Below are 22123 nucleotides of genomic sequence, written 5' to 3' on the forward strand. Positions count from 1 at the left end.
CATGAGGGTCACTAACTCTGTTCACCACACTAGACACCTCACTACAAGTACAATGCACATTTCTTTCTTCATGGCATCTGGGGAAGGTCAAAGCAGTGTGTTTCAAATGAAACCTGGTCACACAATGGAATAGCATTTGGTAATAAAAAGAAGACTCCTTGGACAGCAAAGAGATGAAATCAGTCAATCCTAAAGGAAATCAACCTTGACTATTCATTGGAAGGACTGATGCTGAAGCTCCAATACTCTGGCCACCTGATATGAAGAGCTGACTCGTTGGAAAAGACTCTGATGCTGGGAAAGGTTGAGGGTAGGAGGAGAAGGGGTTGACAGAGGATGAGATGGTTGTGGCATCATCGACTCAATGGACATGAGTTTGAGTAAACTCTGGGAGATAGTGAAGGGCAGGGAAGCCTGGCATGCTGCAGTCCGTGGGGTTGCAAAGAGTTGGAAACGACTGATCGACTGAACAGCAACAATAAAAAGGAAGTACTGATGACTCACACAAGGATGAGCTTCAAAATACATTAGGTTAAGTAAAAGCAGACACAAAAGGCCAGATGTTGTATGATTTCATTTAGATGAAATAATCAGGAGATAAGCCTATAGATAGAATAGTGGTTGGTTGTCTAGGGCTGTGGGTCTGGGGATGGGGAGTGACTGCAAACAGTGAGGGGATTCTTGTAGTGGGAAGGAAAACGTTCTAAAATCAAACTGTTTTCAAGGTTGCACAAAACTCTGTGAACATATTAAAACAGGTGAACTGTACATATTTAGTGGGCAATCATATGGTACGTGAATTACATCTTTTTTTTTTGTATAATAAGGTTTTATTAAAGTATAAAGGAGATAGAGAAAGCTTCTGACATAGACATGAGAAGGGGACAGAAAGAATACCTGCCTGCCAGTCTTTAGCTGGATGTTATGTAGTTACTAAGTAAAAAGTAAAAGTAAAAAGTTGCTCAGTCGTGTCCGACTCTTTGCAACCCCGTGGACTATAGCCTACCAGGCTCCTCCGTCCATGGGATTCTCCAGGCAAGGATACTGGAGTGGGTTGCCATTTCCTTCTCCCGTGAATTACATCTTAAGTGCATTTTGAAAAATTTTTTAATTGAATTTATTTTTTTATTTGGCCACACCATTTGGCATGTGGGATCCTAGTTACCGATCAGGGATCAAACTGGTGCCTGCTGCAGTGGAAACACTGGACTGCCAGGCAAGTGCTCTGAATTACATCTTACTAAAGCAGTTAAACCAAGAAACTCAGAGACTCACTGAAGAAGTTCTAAAAGATAAAAGAAATATTGGCAGTAACAGTTTTCATGTTTTTGCTCTTGTGCTAAATCGATCACTTTACAAAAGATGAATGATATAATTGGAATACAGACTGCGGATTAGTTATATCAATATTAAATTTCCTAAATTTGAAAACCATACATTTTCAGATGGTTCAGGAAAAAAAAAGTATGTATATAGAGCAAAAACAAATAAACAAATGTGGCAAAATGTCAAACACAAGAGCCCTGGGTAGAGTATAAGCAAGGTGTGTGCCCTGTTCCTGTCACTTTTAAGTTGGAAATAATTTCACAATAAAAAACTTAAAAATGAAAAAGCTATAGGTAATAGGTTATAAAAATACTGAACTCATCCTAACACTCTAAAGGAACTACATGTTTCACTGCATTTTCACACTGGCCAGAACCAAGGCACTTGGTCCTTAACAGAATTTGGTGTTTTCAACTTTAAATTCTTTACTGTTAACTCTTTCTCCAAACAGGATTTAGCTTAAAAAAAAAAAACAAACACGCTCTCTGGAAAAAAAACTTCTCTCAAATAACCACATCTTGAAGTGACCTACATCTCATAGTATAGTATGTGAAAGCTTTCAAATGGTCAATACATTTAGAATTTCTTCAAGTTTAGGCTCTGTCTGTGGTCCCCACGACTGTTCACTGTACCGCCAGCCCTAGGAGTCACTTAAACACAATTAAGGGCGTCTCTGGCTCCAGGAAGCTGGGAGCCACGCATCTATAATGCAGTGGGGAACTGGTGTCCTCAAGTGACTCAGGCCTTTTAAGAGCTGCAAAAAGGCTGTCTCCATAGTGACGCACATTAACAGTAGCCAAAAAGTCAAATCTGTTACATAATTCAAACTTCCAACCTATCTGGATGTTTACAAAACTTTTCTGGAACAATCAAGTGCCTACTATAAATGGTACTCCTCAGCTTCAAAATAAAGCGTGTTTAGGGCCCAGACTAAGTTTCCCACAGTCCTATAAGCTTTCATTTAGCAAAGAAATGCAGAAGGAAACTCGGGTCTTGTCTGGAGTGTTTGTTCTCTTCCTTCTTTTAGATCAGACTATGCATACCACAGATCAAGCTTCAAGACAAAGTTCTGAGCTAAAGCCATCAGCTTTTAAAAGAAAAACTACCTCACTAACATATTACTTTTCACATTAAAAAGGTACTTGAAAAAACAAAGTACCTGAAATAGTTTAAAGAACAAGAGTTTTGATTGGAAAAAATTTTTTTTAAAAGATTATGTCCTAACACTTTTTAAGGCAGATACTTGAATAAATGGATTATGACCCTTTGGCAAATTTAACAGAGAGAGCCTAATTGTGTTAACATCTTGTCTTCAAATAACTATATTCAAAATATAAAGGTAATCAGTGCTCCAATGGAGAATACCTTTTCTCTAATAGATTAACCTGAGACATAAGCAAACACTGATTTGTATTTTGAAAAATAAAATTCCTGTAAACAAATTCTGTTTTCTGTTAAGTCTTTAAATGTAGCACTTCCTGGAACAGTAAGACTAAACATAAACAGCTTAGTTTTAAATGAATAACCATCTGACTATAGGCCAGGCTCCTCTGTCCATGGAATTCTCCAGCAAAGAATACTGGAGTGGGTTGCCATTCCCTTCTCCAGGGGATCTTCCCAACCCAGGGATCGAACCTGGGTCTTCTACCCTGAGGCGGATTCTTCACTGTCTGGGCCACCAGGGAAACCACCTGATAAACCCAATGGCTTCTAATTGTGAGCAGATGACCTTGGTGGGCTTTGTGGCAGAGAAAAGGCTTGGATCCCTGCTCTCAGTTCACCACTTCCTAGAAAAAGAGCCTGCTCAGTAGCCCCTCACCACTGCTCTAGCCTAGGGGTGATTAGTGGAGGAATCAGAAAGAGCACAGTCCAGTAATCCAGGCGGGTGAGGAGGAGGGTGGGGGCGGGGGGGGGGGGGGGGGCGGGCGGCAAAAAGCAGTCGTCTTCTGTTCAACTATCCTAGAAGACAGTGCTGCTTACACTGGTGCACCATCTGATGTAAGTACTGCGTAACATTCTGCTTTCAGAACTTGGTGACAAGAAGCAACATACATGTACCCCGAGGAGCACATGTGCTTTCTCCAGATGAGAGTTATGCAGGGTGACAGCCCGCCTTTTGCCTTCATTACCAGGAAACTCAGCTATAAATCTTATGTTTAAAAAGCACAGGAAGCAGGTATTATGACAGCAGCTAATATTGGTTATTTGCACGGCAGGGGGAGGAGCGGGTGTCACGCTCTTCATAGTCAACATCCTACTGATGCGTCACGTTCTCTCTGTCCTGCATTCTTGCCGTGTGGCAGGCGGCATTCTCAGAGACTGGGGATACCTCAGTCATCAGAACAAATCGAAGCCCCTACCTCTGGGGAACTTAGGTTTGCAGGGGGCCCCTGCAGGGAGAGAAAATAAACAATATAAATCAGTATATTATAGTGCGCGATGGACAGAGGTAAATGCTGTGGATTAGAAATAGAGCAGGATGGAGAGAATGTGAAGGAAGGGCCTGGTTTTCAATAGCATGGTCACTGCAAGGCCTTCCTGCAAAGGGGACAGCTGAAAGGCAGCCATGCAGATAATGTCCAGCAGAGAGGCCCTGCTGTGGAATGTTCCAACGTTCTGGTTTTTTAAAGGGCCAGAAAGGAGGCCAGTATAGCCAAAACGGTTCAGGAGGGAAAAATTCAAGGGGGCAAAGTCAAGGAGGTAATGGGAGGGGTCCAGGAGGCCCCATGGGCAGCCTCAGCTTTTACTTGGAGCGAGGGCAAAAGGATCTCCTCTGCTTTGCTGAGAACAGCCTGGGGATGGAGCAGGGTACTAGGTCTTCCGCCAGGCCAGTTAGGAAGGTGGCTGTCTTGCATGCGGTGTGGGCGCTGTTCGTGTGTTTTAAAAGACGGAGAGGTTGGTTTTTTTTTTGGTTTACATTTTAGTAGAAGATGTGTCCTAACACACTTGAACTAGAGAAACATTCCCATTTACCTTAGGGGCTTGGCCCCAGTGACACCCTCGACTTCCGGGTAAGAGGTCCCTATTTACAGTAAATAAATAAATCTACTAGTCATGCGAGATTGGCAAGTATGTAAGAGGAAGTTCACGTTGGATGTTAGCAAAGCTGGCAAATTACCTCTGTTTCACTATGTCCAAAGCCCTTCAAGTTCCTCAGAAGCGAGGCGTCACTGGAGACACTGCCAGTGACTACACTTACTAAAGGCGAACGGGGACGGGTGTCTTCAGAGCTGGTCTCTCTCCTTACCGACAGCAAAGCACGCCTCCCATCTCAGTGCCCCGCCTTTCCTGGCCTGCCCCTGACCTTCTGCATTTTGTGTCTCCACAATCCTTCTCAGCATTCAATTAAAAAAAAAAAGATTTGCCTCGAGTCTTGGCTATCAGCGACCTCTTTCTCTAGTTGGGACCTTGCCCTCAGCACTGGTGCTGCTGCCCAGTTTGGCCCGAGCTTGGATGTACCCTAGTATGTGTGTTTGGTGTGGGTGCCTGAATTACCCAGAAGTCGGCTTTACAAATAAAACATACCTAAAAATAAATTAAGCACTTTCAAATCCATTCTACCTTATCTAAACTGTGACTGAACTCTGCCCCAAATTCAAAGTGTTGTCGTTATGAAGACAGAGCATCTCCATTTTGTTGCATCTTTTTCTAATGCTTTCCCACTAAACATCCACACTGGTACACGGCTGTGTCTCTCTTGAACCCACGCTCTCCCAAAGGTCAGCTTTAGAGCTCTGAGTAACACGTGGAGTCAAAGTCAGTCATCATTTTAAAGTTCTCTTTTAAAAGCACAGGGTCCCTGAGCTAAAATGCAGACATTGCCAAGTGCTCTTCTGAATTTCTGATTTTGCCTTAAGCATAGAGACTGATAAGCCAAATTCAACTTAAGAATATTCGGTGACTTGGTAAGCAAATGAAATATTTTAATACAGTAAAACCAGATAAACTAGGTGGGTAGGCTAGGTATAAAACAAAAATTGTAAAGACCAGCTTACTAAACATATATTGTAGTTTTTCTATAAATGTAAAATTATTTTCAAATAAAAAGTAAAAAATTACAACATTTTGTTTCCATATTACTTCCTCTTAAAATATTCACAATACTTCTCTTGTGCAATTTTAAAATTCATTCTACAAACCTCAGAGCTTCTCGCTAGCACTCAAAAGACTTGGGGCAAGAGCAACACTCTGATGTAACAATTTAAACACGGATTGTTTTGAGTTTGCTTTGTTAGGTTTACTTTAACTGTCCCTGGATGGTGATCACATGCATGCCGGAAACCCTGAGGCCAAGAGAGCAAAGTCAGAGTTAAAGATACTGGTATAGATACCTAGTTCTTAAATTTGGTCACAGCCTCTACAAACAGAGCATCCCATCCGAGGGGCCGGATAAACATTCTGCATTGACAGTGTGTGTGTGGGTGCGCGGGTGGCATGAGGCCAGAACCAGGACTGAACTTACTTCAGAACCTGTAAGAGTCCAGGCGTCACTGACGTTTGTCTCACCACCCCAGCTCCGCTGATGGTCCCCAGATGAACCTGAGGATAATAGACTGTCCGAAGAGCTAATCTTGAAGACTGCAACCTTGTCTTAATGACTTCTAGTGGACAAGTGAAAATAGCACCAACTGTGCCCCCACACCTGTAAGAAAGGAAATCACAACAGGATCAGAAAAGCTATACTGAGCTGTGCATACACGAAATGGGAAATGGAATTTTTCTCTATTAAAAAAAGAAAAAAAAGGTACCTATGTTCATTTCATAATTGAATACCAACAGGGTGGGACAAATGGAGAGAGCAGCATGGAAACATTAATACACTAACATATGTAAAACAGACAGCCAGTTGGAATTTGCTCTATGACTCAGGGAACGCAAACCAGGGCTCTGTGACAACCAAGAGGGGTGGGATGGAAGGGCTTAAAAGGGAGGAGACATATGTATACGTATGGCTGATTCATGTTGATGCATGGCAGAAACCAACACAATACAGTAATTATCCTTCAATTAAAAATGAATAAAGAAAAAAAATTGGTTGAAATCCCAGCAGCTTAAAAGATAACCACTGCTAACATGTTAGTACCCCCTTCAGGGCTTTTCATTACTGGCTTTTTAACCTCACATCCTTTTCTTCTTATCTAGATATTATGGATGTCTTCCCATGTCAGTATATATACACCCACATCACCATCATTTGCAATGGTTGCATCCTGTTCCTATCTATCAATGTATAATATTTTAACCTACTTCCTACCTTTAGATGTTCATGTCATTTCCAATTTCACTCTCATGCTGCAATGAATATTCTAGAAAATGTATCTTTTCACGGTGAAATAAAAATTATTCAGGTAATGCTACTATTTTGAAAATCGGTGTTTACTACAAGTCAGATTAATTTGGACTCCACTGAAAATCAAACTAAAGCTTACCTTTTAATAATGAAGTCTGTGTGTTTCACTCAGAACTAATCAATTCATCCTCCAGAATTTCATTAGATACACTGGCTCTGTGGGTCAGAGTTCCCTTAATGATCCTTCACAATTGGTTCATATAAAAATATTACCTGAACTTAAAATTTAAATATTTTCACCTATTTATCCTAATATACAGTATGTCAAGGCTATGTATTGTCACCCTGCTTATTTAACCCATATGCAAAGTACATCATGTGAAATGCCAGGCTGGGTGAATCACAAGTTGGAATCAAGATTGTTGAGAGAAATATCAACAACCTCAGATATGCATATGATACCACTCTAATGGCAGAAAGTGAAAAGGAACTAAAGAGCCTCTTGATGAAAGTGAAAAAGGAGAGTGAAAAAGCTGGCTTAAAACTCAACATTCAGAAAACTAAAATCATGGCATCCGGTCCCATCACTTCATGGCAACTAGAAGGGGGAAAAGTGGAAACAGTGGCAGACTTTATTTTCTTGGGCTCCAAAATCACTGCAGGGTGACTGCAGCCATGAAATTAAAAGATGCTTGCTCCTTGGAAGAGAGCTATGATGAACCTAGACAGCGTATTAAAAAGCAGAGACCTTACTTTACCAACAAAGGTCCATCTAGTCAAAGCTATGGTTTTTCCAGTTGTCATGTGTGGATGTGAGGGTTGGACCATAAAGAAGGCTGAGAGCAGAAGAATTGATGCTTTTGAACTGTGGTGTTGGAGAAGACTCTTGAGAGTCCCTTGAATAGCAAGGAGATCCAACTAGTCAACCCTAAAGGAAATCAACCCTAAATAGTCACTGGAAGGACTGATGCTGAAGCTCCAATACTTTGGCCACCTGATGTGAAGAGCTGACTCACTGGAAAAGACCCTGATGCTGGGAAAGACTGAGGGCAGGAGGAGCAGGGGGTGATAGAGGATGAGATGGTTGGATGGCATCACTGACTCCATGGACATGAGTTTCAGCAAACTCCGGGAGACACTGAAGGGCAAGGAGGCCTGGTGTGCTGTAGTCCATGGAGTCACAAAGAGTCAGACACGACTTAGCAACTGAACAGCAATCATGAAATAGCTATTTCTGTCTTTTCTTAAACAATAATATCCATGAAACTGCATGTCTGGTGGGCTGGTTCTAGATAACAACGTTCCAGTACCACCTGAAGCCACTCCTAGACCACCAGTCACAAAGGTTCTTCTCTCTGGAGAAGAGCAGAACACTGATGATCAGAACCTGCATCATATTCATCTTTGTATCCCTGGTATTAAGATTCACAGGTTCACAAACAATATGTGTTCATCAGAAGAGAAATTACTAAACTGCCCTATAAGGGAACTAAATGTTTGAAAATAGCACTTACTGTCTACCTTCTAACACAGGCCGGAAGGCAGGAGCTGTGTACTGTATGTTCTTGTACTTGGTTAGAGCACGGTACCGGCCAAACAGGCGGTTCAATAAAAATGAAACAGGAGGGAGGAGGGCTCAGGATGGGGAACACATGTATACCTATGGCGGATTCATTTTGATATTTGGCAAAACTAATGCAATTTGTAAAGTTTAAAAATAAAATAAAATTTAAAACAGAAAAAAAAAATAATAAAAATGAAACAGCAGAGGCATCTATGATTGGGAAAAGCAACAAGAAAGAGGAGGGACAGGCCTTGGCAAACACAGAATCTGAAAGTGAGCTTCCTGACTCAATGCAGGTGTTAAAAATCTGGAAGCGAACCCAGCCCCTCAGCCCCCAGGACAGGCCCTGAGGTTAGGGGTGAAGTCAAGTTCCCAGGCAGCATTTTAAAACCAGGAGCCTATAGTTACATATAGCAAGTAAAATCCTGATAACTAAGAGCTAGACAGACGCTATCTACTTAAAGTGCACTGCTGCCACTGATGAATGATTGTTTTATGACAAGAATTCAACCCTCCAACAATCCTAGTAAGATAGGATTGTTTAGCTTCAATTTACCACAAAGAGCCTGAATGTCAGAAAAAAGAGAATGACATACAGACTAGGGAAGAAGGGAGGGGAGGAAAATAGCCATTTGGAGCTATGTAGGTAAACCTGCCTTGAAATCACGATGGTAAGAATACCCTAAACTGAGCTTTCACTGCCAAGTGGCTGGATTCAATCCCTGGTTGGGGAACTAAGATCTCACAAACTGTGGCAAAAAAAAAAAAAAAAAAAACAAATAAAACAAACAACACAGCTGTCTCTTTACCCAATGTTTGCTGAACTGTGGCCAAAGCCCATTGAACACAAAGCAACCTAGAGGATATCTCAACCAGAACAGGAAGGGAGGATGGCAGGAAGGACTTGACCTGTGGGTGGGACAACTATCATGTAAGCTCCCGATTTTGCAGGGTGGTATCATCCTGACCTCACAGGGAACCTGGGTCTCAATGAGGTTTATATACTTTCTCAAAGCCACAAGTGCCTAAGTGTCTCAACTGAAAGCCAAATCCAGACCCTTTGTCTGCAGAGCCTTACTTCCCTCTATACTAAGGTATCCCCTCTGGGAGTATTACAGAAGGACAGGTATTTATATATTGTTTGTTAAGCTAGTTCATGCTATTTGCAATTCACAGTTAAGATGGAAAATTGTCAATTAAGACAACTAGGACTTGTAACTTTAATGTGTCTTTCAGTATGAAGAAAAAATCCTGAGCCCAATTGAATGCAGGTTGATATAACGTGCTCCGAGCACAAAAATGTATCTAAAGAAAATGGGATATAATAGCGTTTTCAAAAGGGAAAAAAAAAAACAAAAAACCCTTCCAAACCTGTATCGATTCACATAAAATAAATTGCTCAATCTATTACAATAAAAACTAGGTGATGATTCCATGTCGCTGAAAAAAAAAAAAACAACCCCAGAGCTTGCGGTAAATTCTTGCATCAGAAAGTCAACAAGTTCCAATAAGACACTGTCAACCACCTTTGCCTTGTCCCCAGGTCAGCCGTGCCTCTTGCCTCGGCCAAATGTCATCTACACGGATGCCACTGGTCAGAGGACGGCCGCAGAAGTGCTAAGCAAACACCCGCTGACAGCAAGCTGGTCACCTCCTGGGCGGGGGTAGCAGGCCACACTCGCTCCACAGCCACCGTTCTGTATGTTACACACCCATGTGCCCAGGGCAGAGGGCCGGGTGGTGAAAAGACCCCGGTCTCCTCCAGGGGCAAACTGAGGGTCTCCACGTGCCTTTTCTACAAGAGGGGTGATACCGCCCACCCCACGCCATCCCAGGAAACACACACAGCGCGGGAAAGCACTGCACTCTGTAAGGTGAGTGCGGCACGAAGCAGCTGCTCAGGAGCTAAGGCCCTTCTCATCCACCAGGAAAAACACTTAAATGAAAAATACCCAAAGGATATTTAATTAGTCTAACATTACACTAAATTGTCCAAAAGAAGATTATTCCCGAAATTTAAGACATTCCAGAGCAGAATTTTAAAAACTAATCTGGGACTTCCCTGGTGGTCCAGTGGTTAAGAATCTGCCTTGCAGTACAGGGGACATGGTCAGGGAACTAAGATCCCCACGTGCCTCAGGGCAACTAAAAACTCGAGTTCTGCAACTATTGCATGCCGCAGGTTCAACTGCTTTTTCTTTCTTTATGAACCAAACACACAGGACATTCATCAGTCTGAGGAGACAACAGACAAAAAGACTGACTTCTCTGAGACTGGCTTTCCAAATTCTCTAAAGATATTTAACGAGGTTGGGTCCAAAGCACTTAGGAGTACAACAAATTATATTCTTTGTAGAAAAAAAGGCCCTGTCAATTCTTCAATGCAAAGACCTTCCAAGTTAGCCCAGCTCCTCACCATGGTCAATTACCCAGGACGAAGCCCCATCGACAGCGACTCTGCTGAAGGCATTAATATTAACCAAGCTTTTCAGGAATCTCCAGTCAGAAAGGGTGGAGACATCAGCTCCGTCTGCCAGTCCTCCCCAACCCTTGCCAGTACTTCTTTTCAGCTGTTCTCCACCGAATTCCGCCTCTCCTGTCCTTTCAGTTTTTCAAATTTAGTCCCCTAGAACTTCAATCTCAAATCTGATTCACAACTTGCCCCTGCCACTACCAGCTAGACTGAGGGGACTTGGTCTGCTCTTTCACCTTTTCCCCATTCCCATCCTTTTAGGGCTCTCTGGGCACAGGTCTAGGTCTAGCTGTGGGTCCCCTGGCTATGTGTTATGTATACCGGTGGCCTCATCAAATGTCATGAGTCAGTGTAAATGGTGTGCAGGCCTCCTTGGGCGCTGCTTAATTCCACCAAGAGCCTCATCACTGAGAACCCGGGTGTTCAGACCACCAGCAGTCCACCCCCCCACGCTCCTTTTGGCCTGAGAAACTTGCTGGCAGCACTTGGTGTCTTTCCTTCCTCTGGTCCTCATACTCCTTGACAGTAAGCCAACGGGGTCCACTAGTGTCCTTCCACGCCCACCACGAGGCAACAAGACTGACACTCGGTAGGAAGTGACCCCGAGCCCTCCCCAAGCACACCACACCGGTCCCTTCTCATCCTGCTGGCACTGGCTGATAAGGCGGCAGCCTTCCCCTTGCAGGAAGCCTCTGGACACAGAACAAGGTACCCACATCTCAGCCTCACAACCTGCCTCAACCTACAGCACAGAGCAGTAGGGGCTGGTGACAGGGATGGGAACAGTGACAGGCACAGCCTCTCTCAACACTCCACAGGCCACAACGCTGACAACGATAATCTACAGCCTTTCTGCTCTGCGTATGCAGCCTCAGATCCAGTGGTCAGTGGCTGTCCTCCTTCTAAGTCTCAGAGTAGGTTCAGCTGAGGGCCCGGGTAGCCGATGCTCAGACAGCAGGGAAAGTCACACTGGACCTGGAGTTTCATGGTGACACAGTGCTGGCCCCACACAGTTGGGCAACTGACTAATTCCGATCGGACACCCGTATTTTAGGCCACTAACCTCCACAGTGGGGGAATGCTCCAAAAGGCACGCACAAAGATCCACGGCATATAGGAAGAAAGTATTACAGCCAAAAATAAAATTTCATTGTATTTAGAATCACCACCATTTAACTTCTATTTCGTGTATATGTTTTATAACAGGTATAGAATTAATAGGTTAATATAAATATACATGGGGATATGCACAAACATTTTAATCACAGGCTTGTGTGATCAGTCTGAAGACCACTCTTCTAGACCAGTGGTCTCAGCCAGGATGCTGCTGCCCTGGCTCCAGTGACATCCTGCAATGTCTGGAGACACTTATGGTTGCTGAAATTGGGGGAGGGGTTACTAGCCACCTAGGAGCTGGAGGCCAGGGACGCTGCTAACATTCTACAATGCACAGGACAAGCCTGACCTCTAAACAATTGTTTGGCTGAGCTTGAGAAACCCGGCTCCAGATCAGTAAAATGCACAGTGTGTGTATCTGAAGGCGGTATAACCAATGTGGAGTACTGTCCCCAGCATCCATTCCTGCTTTCTCTGTCCCAAATTTCTTAAGTCATATAGTTTAGACAGGCTTCCCTGGTGGCTCAGCTGTAAAGAACCAACCAGCAATGCAGGAGATGCAGCAGGAGATGGTTTGATCGCTGGGTCGGGAAGATCCCCTAGGGAAGGAAATGGCAACCCACTCCAGTATTCTTGCCTGGAAAATGCCATGGATGGCTCTTTGTGATGTCTCACAAAGAGTCAGACACGACTTAGCCACTAAACAACAAATAGTTTGAATGGGATTAAACCCATTTCTAGTTTAGTCCTAACTCACTTAATCAACATAAAGCCATGTCATCTATTCAGAGATGGCACATGATTCAGCCCAAGATAAGTGGCATAATTCCCTGGGGAGCAATACCGCTTTCTTTAGAGCTGGATGCACGTCCAAGTTGGTCCAGTCAGAGTTAAGCTCAAGGCTTGTTCAGTGGAAGAGAACAAGCTGAGAGGTGCTGGAAGCCGTTCTGTGTTCATGCAGGGACCAACCTTGGAATCAAGCAGATATTTCTGGAAAGCAGAGCAGTCATCAAGGGGCCCCACAGTGACACTGTTGAGCTATTTAGGTGAGCCCTTCCTGAAGCCTGTGCCGACTCTAAAATTTGGGTATACATGCCAATAATCAAGGCAGCTGTAAGTGAATTTGATTTACTACTTATAACTGAAAGTCTCCCAAATGAGCCTAGTCAATTAAAAAAAAAAATTATACCCAAGCTTCTCAAGAAAGTACTTAAAGGGATTAACTATTATCAGTAATCTTCTAAAACACACTGAGGACTTGTGTTTCCAGTGGACTATGTTTCTAATGGCTATGAGGAAATTCCCTGGATATTAATTTAATTTCGTTCCTAAAATCCTGCTCTAGTCACGGATGCCAAAGCCAGAGACCACTGGACTACTCCATACCCAATACCTCTGGGATATTCCATTCAATGAAACCATCCCAAGGGCTTGAACAGGGCAGCAGAAAGGCCATGAATAGCAGTTAAATCATACATGTCTCAGAGTAGCAACAAGAGGCTCTCTGAAATCTATCTGCTTGATTTTCTAAAACAAAACAAAACAAAACTTATGACCTGTATTTTTCTGCACCTTTTTCTTCTTTTACTACTTGTCCTTCCCCTCCCCCTCATTCTCTACCTTCTTTCATTCTTCCTGCTCATAACTGAAGTCTCCTGTTTATTACGTAAAGATGTATTTAACTGTTTATCTTAACCCATGTAGGCCTTGCTTGTTCTTTTTCTAAAGCCTGTGGATTAGGCTCCTCCCCTCTACTTTATAGCAGAACAAAGCTAAGCTGGACCACTACTACTACAATACATACACTCAATTTTTTTCTATAGTCCTTCTGTGATCAAAGATGAATTTTTACCTTTTGATACAATTTTACCTTTTAACTCTGAGTTGTAAGTAACAAAGAGAATTTTAAAACCTAGACGTTTTCAACAAGAAGCTGTTTTCTATACATAGATTCACTCAATTTAGACACTAAAGCTAAGACCAAAACACTCTTTATCATTGCTACCCAACTGACAGTAAACTGGTTTCCAGACTCACAGCTTATACCTAACTACAATATGGATTCTACTGACTAATAATATGGCCAGACACCCTGTGATCCCTAAATTTGGAGCCTTTGATAACTTCTCCCTTTCATCTGCTATCTCTATAGTCACTATCTGAAAAAAAAGGAATGAATGCCTCTTTACACATAATTTTCTGGAATGTTTTATTTGAATACTTAGCACAAGGCTTAGAAGACTTTGATTATACAAATTCTGTGTTCACTCAGTAAAAGCAAAATACTTGTTTTCTGATGCCGCTAATTATCCTTTAGATGCTATTTTCTATACCCTACCTCACTTAGGAAAAAAAAATGAAGTAGCACCCGAACAAAAAATTCTACCGTGGACTTCCATGGTGGTACAGTGGATAAGAATTCGCCTGCTAATGCAGGGGACAGGAGTTCGATCTCTGGCTCAGTTAGATTCCACACGCCAGGAGGCAACTAAGCCGGCGCGTGCGCCACAGCTGCCGAGCCCCTGGCTCTAGAGAACTCCTGAGCTCCCTTGCTCTAGGGCCCATGCTCCACAAGAGAAACTCCCTGCTTAGTGCACCTAGATAAAAGTCTGTGCACAGCAACAAAGAGCCAGTGCAGACAAAGATAAATAAATAAGGACTTAAAAAACAACTTTACAGTACTTTCTGAAATGGAAGAGAATCAGTATCTTTTACAAACACACAAATCCAAAATGTTACCTTACGCTAATGTGGCCGGAGGAGCCTGGTGGGCTGCAGTCCATGGGGTCGCTAAGAGTCGGACATGACTGAGCGACTTCACTTTCACTTTTCACTTTCATGCACTGGAGAAGGAAATGGCAACCCACTCCAGTGTTCTTGCCTGGAGAATCCCAGGGATGGGGGAGCCTGGTGGGCTGCCGTCTATGGGGTCACACAGAGTCGGACACGACTGAAGTGACTTAGCATAGCACAGCATGTTTATAATTACAAATACAGTAGTGCTTTTATTTGGGACAATTTAACAGGCTACATACCTCCAGGTTAGATGCACAATACCTTTTACTCATCTAGTTACTCGTTAAACAAGTAGCAATGATGTTATCTCTAACATGTGGGGGTTACTGTATTTGGGATGGATCAGTGAAGAAAACAGACACGGCTGCTACCCGTGAGGCTTAAACTTACATGACGCATAAATTGTAAAAGGAATCTTTCATCCAAAGATAATACATTAAAAAAAATGTTGCCTGTATGAAATACACTGGAGAAAATCAATTTACAGCCTTAGTATACTTACATAAGCCTTATATAAAATACATGGGCACACTATATATGTCTTATCAAAGCTTCTTTAATCATTGTAAATAAATCATGCATCTTCTCTATATGGTTCCTCAGCAAATATATTAACGTATACCTAATGAAAGTGAAAGTTGCTCAGTTGTGTCTGACTCTTTGTGATCCTATGGACTATACAGTCCGTGGAATTCTCCAAGCAGGAATACTGGAGTGGTAGCTGTTTCCTTCTCCGGGTATCTCCCCAACCCAGGGATCAAACGCAGGTCTCCCACTTTGCAGGTGGATTCTTTACTGTCTGAGCCACAAGGGAAGCCCAAGAAAACTGGAGTGGGTAGCCTATCCCTTCTCCAGCGGATCTTCCCGACCCAGGAATTGAACCGGGGTCTCCTGCATTACAGGCAGACTCTACCAACTGAGCTATCAGGTATGCCTAATACTTCAAAGCTAACACTTAGCTGATACAGATTAAACCTGCAGGGACAGGGACAGTACAGAGTACAACAGGTGACGGCTGTCCGCAATGAGGGGAAAGACTGAACTCTGAACATATCTTAGATTATATCATTTTTAAAACCTTAAAGACATTCATATCCCCATTAAAGTACAGTTTAAAGGTCCTGTAAATACATTTAGTGACAAGAGAAAACACCACGCCATAAAAATAAGACCTAAAGCGTATAATCCAGGCCATCAAGCTGTAATCTAAGGACAGCTTATTAGAGCTATTTCAGGTGCTAAGTACTCTCCTGAATGCTGCTTGTTCACAACCAGAACCGCCAAGTCATTCCACGTATGTATGCTCAGTCACTTGGTCATGTCTGACTCTTTGCAGCCCTATGGACTGCAGCACTCCAGGCTTCTCGGTCCAAGGGATTTTCCAGGGAAGAATGTTGGAGTGGGTTGCCACGCCCTCCTCTAGGGATCTTCCCGACCCAGGGACTGAACCCGTGTCTCCCGTGTTCCCTGGCAGGCAGATTCTTTACCTCTAGCACCATCTGGGAAACCCAAGTCATTCCATAGGGAAAGTATAATAGATTTTTCTCTGTCATGAGGCCTACAAATGGAAGGGCTACTTTGGAGGATTTCCGTGTTTCTCTTAATGGGATGGGCTCAAATAGTAGAAAAGGAATGATAGGTTTTGTTAGGGAGTAACAATAAAATTGGTTTAGGTTTTTCGTTTTGAAGGTGCCACCCAGATTTGGGGATAGGAGAGAAGAAAGCAGAAAACAGTAGAATCCCTAAAGATACTCAAGTGAAAGTGTTAGTTGCTTAGTCAGGTCTGACTCTTTGCGACCCCATGGACTGTAGTCCACCAGGCTCCTTTGTCCATGGGATTCTCCAGGCAAGAATACTGGAGTGGGTTGTCATTCCCTTCTCCAGGGGATCTTCCTGACCCAGTGATTGAACTCAGGTGTCCTGAATTGCAGATTCTTTAGTGTCTGAACCACCAGGGTAGCCAGAGACACTAAAAACCAACATAAATGAATAAGGTTTGCTCACACAAAGAACCCACCCTAGGAGACGGCTAATGAAGGTGCTGATAGCTATCAAAAGTCTTAAAAATGTGTTTTGACTCAGCAATTGTACATACCATGATCACAGTTTACCCTCAGGAAATAATCAGATGACTACACAGGTACACATAAAGATGTCCAGTTTATAATGGGAAAAATTAGCAATGAGGACTTCCCTGGTCATACAGTGGGTAGCAATCTGCCTGCCTATGCACGAGGCACAGGTTCGATTTCAGGTCTGGGAAGATTCCTCATGCTGCAGGCAACTAAACCCCAAAGGCCACAACTACGGATCCCAAGCTTTAGAGCCTGCCCTTGAGCAGAAGCCACCACAATGAGAAGCCTACACATCACAGCTAGAGAGCAGCCCCCACTTGGCACAACTAGAGAAAGTACTTGCAGCAATGAAGGCCCAGCAGAGCCAAATATACAGTGAATTTCAAAAAAATGAGCAATGAGAGGTCAGAAAGAAATTATGTAATCAGAATAAATTAGGTAGCCCTGTCATAAATGATGGTAACCGCCTCACTGAACTCCTGCCACTGGGCTTGGAAATGTTTACATTCTTCACTGCAACCATGGAACGGTGAGGGTTGATTAGAAGTCTATTCAGAGAATTCATCACCACGCTGCCATCCAAACTCAACATATTTCTAAGGAGGAAGCAACACATAAAGAAGGGGAGCCTATTTTAAAATTAACTATGAAATTACCTTTGCTGCATATATATATGCACACAGACCTGATTCTGAAGTGCTTATTTCTAGGTGTTGGTTTGTGGGTGGTTTCTCCTTCAGTTCTCCTCTTTCTTAAAGGGCAACGCTATACTAAAAAGATGACTATTAATAAAAACCTGACTATTACAGGTTAATTTAGGAGCATTTTTGCCTCTGCAAAAAACCCATGAAACTGCTTTTAATAATGTAGTAAATTTAAAAGACTATATGAGTTGTTTTGGGTGTCGTTTTTATTTTCTAGGATCTAAAATTAATTTTCAACTATTCATAAGTCTGTTAGACCTGGTAAAAATATTAACTCAGTACCATCAGTGATAGCATTAAACTTGTTTGATGTTAGTTTCCAATAGCTATTCAATAAATAGGAGAAATGTGACAAAGTCTACATTAAAAAGCAGGGTCTCTGATTTCTTTTCAAAAGCAGTTAAACTCAGTTCTCTGGAAAGAGGGCAGCTTAACAGTGGAAGCTAGTTACTTTGAGCAAAGCAACACAGCCTTCCAACAGACAGGGTGGGACCACTGCACTGCCTGATTTTAACTGCACAATACACCCACCCATTTGATATTTTAGCTCCTTTAATGTTCTTCCCTAAAAGAACTGGAAGCACTGTATTTTAGGCTAGTGGGAATGAGTCAAAATCCAATTAGCTACTCTGAAAGCATCCTTTTCAAATACTTATTTTCTTTCTTGCAGATCAGCAAGGAATCTTGAACTGCTAATGAAGGAATAGAAACCTGTTAAATACAATGGCCCCAGGCACCACCCTAATAAACCACCGTTTTAATCAGTTTGAAGCTGTGCTGGCTAATGCAGTTTTCCTCCATCACAAGGAAAAAGGCTGGTGCTCCAGTAGGAGAATCAGCAGCCAGAGGGCACTGTGAAGGGCGCGCTGGGAGATCCAAGTCGACAGGGGAATCGATCACGTAGCGTGCCTCACAGAGGCTGCTCTACAGCAAGGAACTCTCTGGGTTCAGAATACAAGCATTTAAAAAAAAAGACCACCTCACTAGAAACAGTAGATCAAAATCACTGAGAATAAAATAATTAAAAAAAAAAAATCCCTGTTAGCTTGAGAAATGACTTTAATAACATGGCCAACTTGTTTAAAATCCTCCAGAATGACAAATCAATATTCTGTCTTAATTTAGGAACGCCGCCCCCTCCCCAAACCTTGTGTTACTCTCAAAATAAATCTCAATGGAAAGATGAAGCAAAATGAGAGGGAAGGGCAGAAGAGAGATGAATGAGAAATCATGCCTATGTCTGAAGAACAATCAAATTTTCTGACAGGAGAAACAAAGTACCTAGGTAAACAACTACAATAAAAGTACCAAAACACTCAGGAACACTCTCATCAAGGGTTATTTTTGCAGACAAATTCTTCACCACTGCTTGTGTGTAATAAGGAACATATATGGGTAGCAACTAAAACACAAAACCGCAACTAAAATACTCAAATCAGAACAATAGGATAAGTGCTACTTTATGTAGAATTGCCGTACACTTAAAAATGGCTGTGCCAGGCCTGTGAGGTCCTTGAACAAGACTCCAAACATCTAGAAGACTCCAAAAGGACCCAAAGGCTGTATTGAAAGAAAACAAATCACTAATACAAAACATTTTAACTTCCATCTCCCGAAAAACAAAAACACCAGCTCCCTTCCTAACCTCCCTAAAAATACGTTGCCGCCACTAAACCATAAGAGATGCCATGACGATCCGCCAAATGATGCTTTCAAAACAGGGCACATCTTAGAATTACGTTGTTTCTGACGCTCCAACCAGCAGGTAGGAAGCATTTCAACACACCTTCCCGTTCTCATTTGATCCTGCGGTCCCCCATCAGCCCTCCCACCGGTTGCTGACCCCAGCATCACGGTTCACCGGCACTTCCCAGGCCCCTGCTGATGCCCAATCCTGGCATCTCTACCGTATGAACTCGTCCCTGCGCTACACTGAGGAACTCCCGGGCCACATTGAGCATCTCCAAGCCCGCCTAGGGCCTTCGGGAAAAGGCCTTGGGGGATTACTCTGAGGTCGCTAAGTGCAGCGTGGCCAGACAGGACCGCCGAGCGACACTCGTCAGACCAGTCACTAATTGTTTAAGAGAAGAAAAAGGAGAAGACGCCGCGGGGATGGGGATGGGCGTGGGCGCCGCGTAAAACCACCGTCGGGGGATGTGGTCTGGAGGGGGACAGGGGGACAGGCACCGCGCCCCTCGGGCCTCCCCACTGTTTCATCGCCCGGACTTCCTCCTTCGAGAGCCCGCATTTCAGCCCAGGAAGGGCTGGTAACCGGCCCCGGTGCACCGAGGGTGCGCGGCGCGGCAGAAGGGCGGGGGCGCGGGGTCGGGCCGGTAACTCACCCGCCGGCGAAGAGGTGAAGCAACGTGTTCTCCTTCTGCTGAGTCCCCGTCGCCATGGCCGCGCCGGCTCCGCGGCCCGCAGCCGCTGGGTGCCGCGGGCTCCTGGCGGCTCGACGGAGGCGCGAGGTAGTCGCTCCGCTCTCCCGGCTGCTCTCAGGCGGCCTCCGGTGCCGCCTCCATGCGCGCGCAACCCCGCGACCGGCTCCCTCAGCTCGCGCCCTCGGCCGCGTGGCTGAAGGCGCCTCACCGGCCACTGCAGCGCGAGCGCAGCAGCCAGAGGGAACCAGGCGCGCGGCTGTCACGTGCGGGGGCCGGGTCGTGACGTCACTAGGCGGCGCGGGCTGGGGGCGGTGCGCGACGGGGGTGTGGGCCCGGATTCCGCGCGCCTATTGGTCAGAGGGCGGACCTGGGCGGAGCCACTGAGCAGCCCGGGAGGGAGAGAAGGGTGGGAGCCGCGGGAGCCAATACGCTTGGAGTGAGAACCGGCTAAAGCTGCCTGGTCCCTGATCCGGGAGGCTTAGAAACTGGGATTGGTGGAGCCCAGCGAGACCATGCGCCTGGCCTTTATTCATTTTTATAGTCGTTTACTTTGTGATACTTAAAGTGTGTAAAAAAGTATAGAAATTACGTATGACAACTCAAGCTCTGTGCTTATCACCCAGTTTAGGAGAAAAACAAGATCCAAACAGCTTTAACTCCCAGTGGTATCATTTTGTGTTTTCTTTGATTTTTCTAGAAGTAGCTTTTTGGTCTCTTTTCTGATCATCTCCAGCCCAGACGTCTGAGCTTCAAGTTTCTGTATCCGAGCTGTTTCTCTGCTTGTGTGTCCTTGGGTCATCGTCAAGCTTAACCTGGCAACTTAACTCCAAGTCTCCACACTCATGCAGGCCTTCCTTTGCCGCCCCCCCCACACCCCCCCCCCCCCGTTTGCTATACGTTCTACCACGTGACTCTAATTTCCTCACATAGGCTTCTGCAGTTTTTTTGGTTGTTTTATTTGTGTAAATTGACCTTCCGCTCCTGGAGTGTAAGCTTCAGGAGTGCAGGGACTTTGTTCCTTTCTTTCAGGGTTTTCCCTGAGAAGGTGTCTGCCCCTTGGCAGATACCAAGGCATATGCCCAAGAAAATAATGAGTGAATGCCCTGAATAGGACTCGTCACTTCATTCTTCCCTTCCCCCAAACCTGTCTGCCTCTTGTATTTCCTGTCCTGGAAGATGATGCCACCATCTGCACAGCCACCAACGCCAATAACTTTCCTATTACTTTCGACTCCTCTCTTTCTCTCTCTCCTCAGCCCACCAGGCACTTCTGTCCTTGGAATTCTCCCAGAGTCATCCCCCTTTCTGTGTTCCTTCCACTGCGGCCGCTGGTTTCAAGTCTTCCTGTCCCTTGCAGCAAAAATCTTCCACCTGTCACAAGCCACCCTTTCATCCCTTTAGTTGGTTGCCCTCCACTCTCATCCCCCTCCAGAGGCATCAGGTACAGACTATACCAACATTTTATTTTCAATCTCCCAGGGCTGCTAAAAGCAGTACCTCAACCAGACCAGGCTGCTAGGCGTCCTGTGTGTAAACACAGTGAGAGCTTAGGCAGAAGGGAAATTGTGTGCAAACACAGGAGCTGGGTATTTGATTGCTGGGGCTCTTTAAAAACAAGTCTTAAGAGCAGTCATCCAAAATACAAATATGGTGACTACTATATATTAAAACCATTACTCCCCCTAGGAGCAGAAAAAGTCACATCAGTGCTCCATATATGGGGAGAAATAAGGGAAGAAGGAAATGAGGCAGCCAGGAAAAAAAGAAAGCTGTTTCTTCCTGCTTCCTGGATCTCTCAAATCCCTTGATTCAGTTACTCAGAAAGTCAATGTTCGTTTTAGCTGAAGATGGTTTATGAGGCATGAGTAGAAAACAGGAGACAGTAATACAATCATGTTAACCAGGAGAAAGCTGTTCCCATCCTGGTGAGATTCTAAACCCAAGGAGATGCACTCTTGGAGCACAACCATCTTGGGTGCTTTTTCACACAGGTGTCTGAGGCTGGAACCCAGGCTTCTCACCCACAGCAGCAGCCTGCCTCCTCCTCTTTCCCTAAGCACTGTCAGTCTTGTCTGTGCCGGACACATAAGTGTGTGTGTGTGTGCCAAGTCGCTTTAGTTGTGTCTGACTGTTTGCGATGCTATGGACTGTAGCCCACCAGGCTCTTCTGTCCAAGGAATGCTCCAGGCAAGAATACTGGAATGGATTGCCATGCCCTTCTCCAGGGGATCTTCCTGGCCTAGGAATCAAACTCACATCTCTTATGTCTCCTGCATTGGAGGCAGATTCTTTACCACTAGCAACACATAAGCAGGCCTCCCCATCCCTTTGTTCATAATAATGCTGCCTTCATATTAGAGTTTTTCCAAGGTCTTTCTGTATTCATCTCATTGGATAC

The 22123-nt window shown here is 44.2% G+C and overlaps 1 protein-coding gene across 1 annotated transcript in view; it reads right to left on the reverse strand.

Annotated features, from left to right (window-relative positions):
- The window catches only part of SLC25A33 (solute carrier family 25 member 33), a 30134-nt gene extending 10126 nt beyond the window's left edge, over window positions 1–20008 (reverse strand). The window contains exons 1-2 of the mRNA XM_055582386.1: window positions 19687–20008; window positions 5789–5968 (exon numbers count right to left, since the gene is read on the reverse strand). Coding sequence (XP_055438361.1) covers window positions 5789–5968; window positions 19687–19742 — 236 coding nt within the window. The 5' untranslated portion in view covers window positions 19743–20008. The remainder of the gene's footprint in view (window positions 1–5788; window positions 5969–19686) is intronic.
- Between the last annotated feature and the right edge of the window lie 2115 nt (window positions 20009–22123).

The sequence above is a fragment of the Bubalus kerabau genome, chromosome 5 (assembly GCF_029407905.1).
Source record: "Bubalus kerabau isolate K-KA32 ecotype Philippines breed swamp buffalo chromosome 5, PCC_UOA_SB_1v2, whole genome shotgun sequence".
NCBI lineage: Eukaryota > Metazoa > Chordata > Mammalia > Artiodactyla > Bovidae > Bubalus > Bubalus kerabau.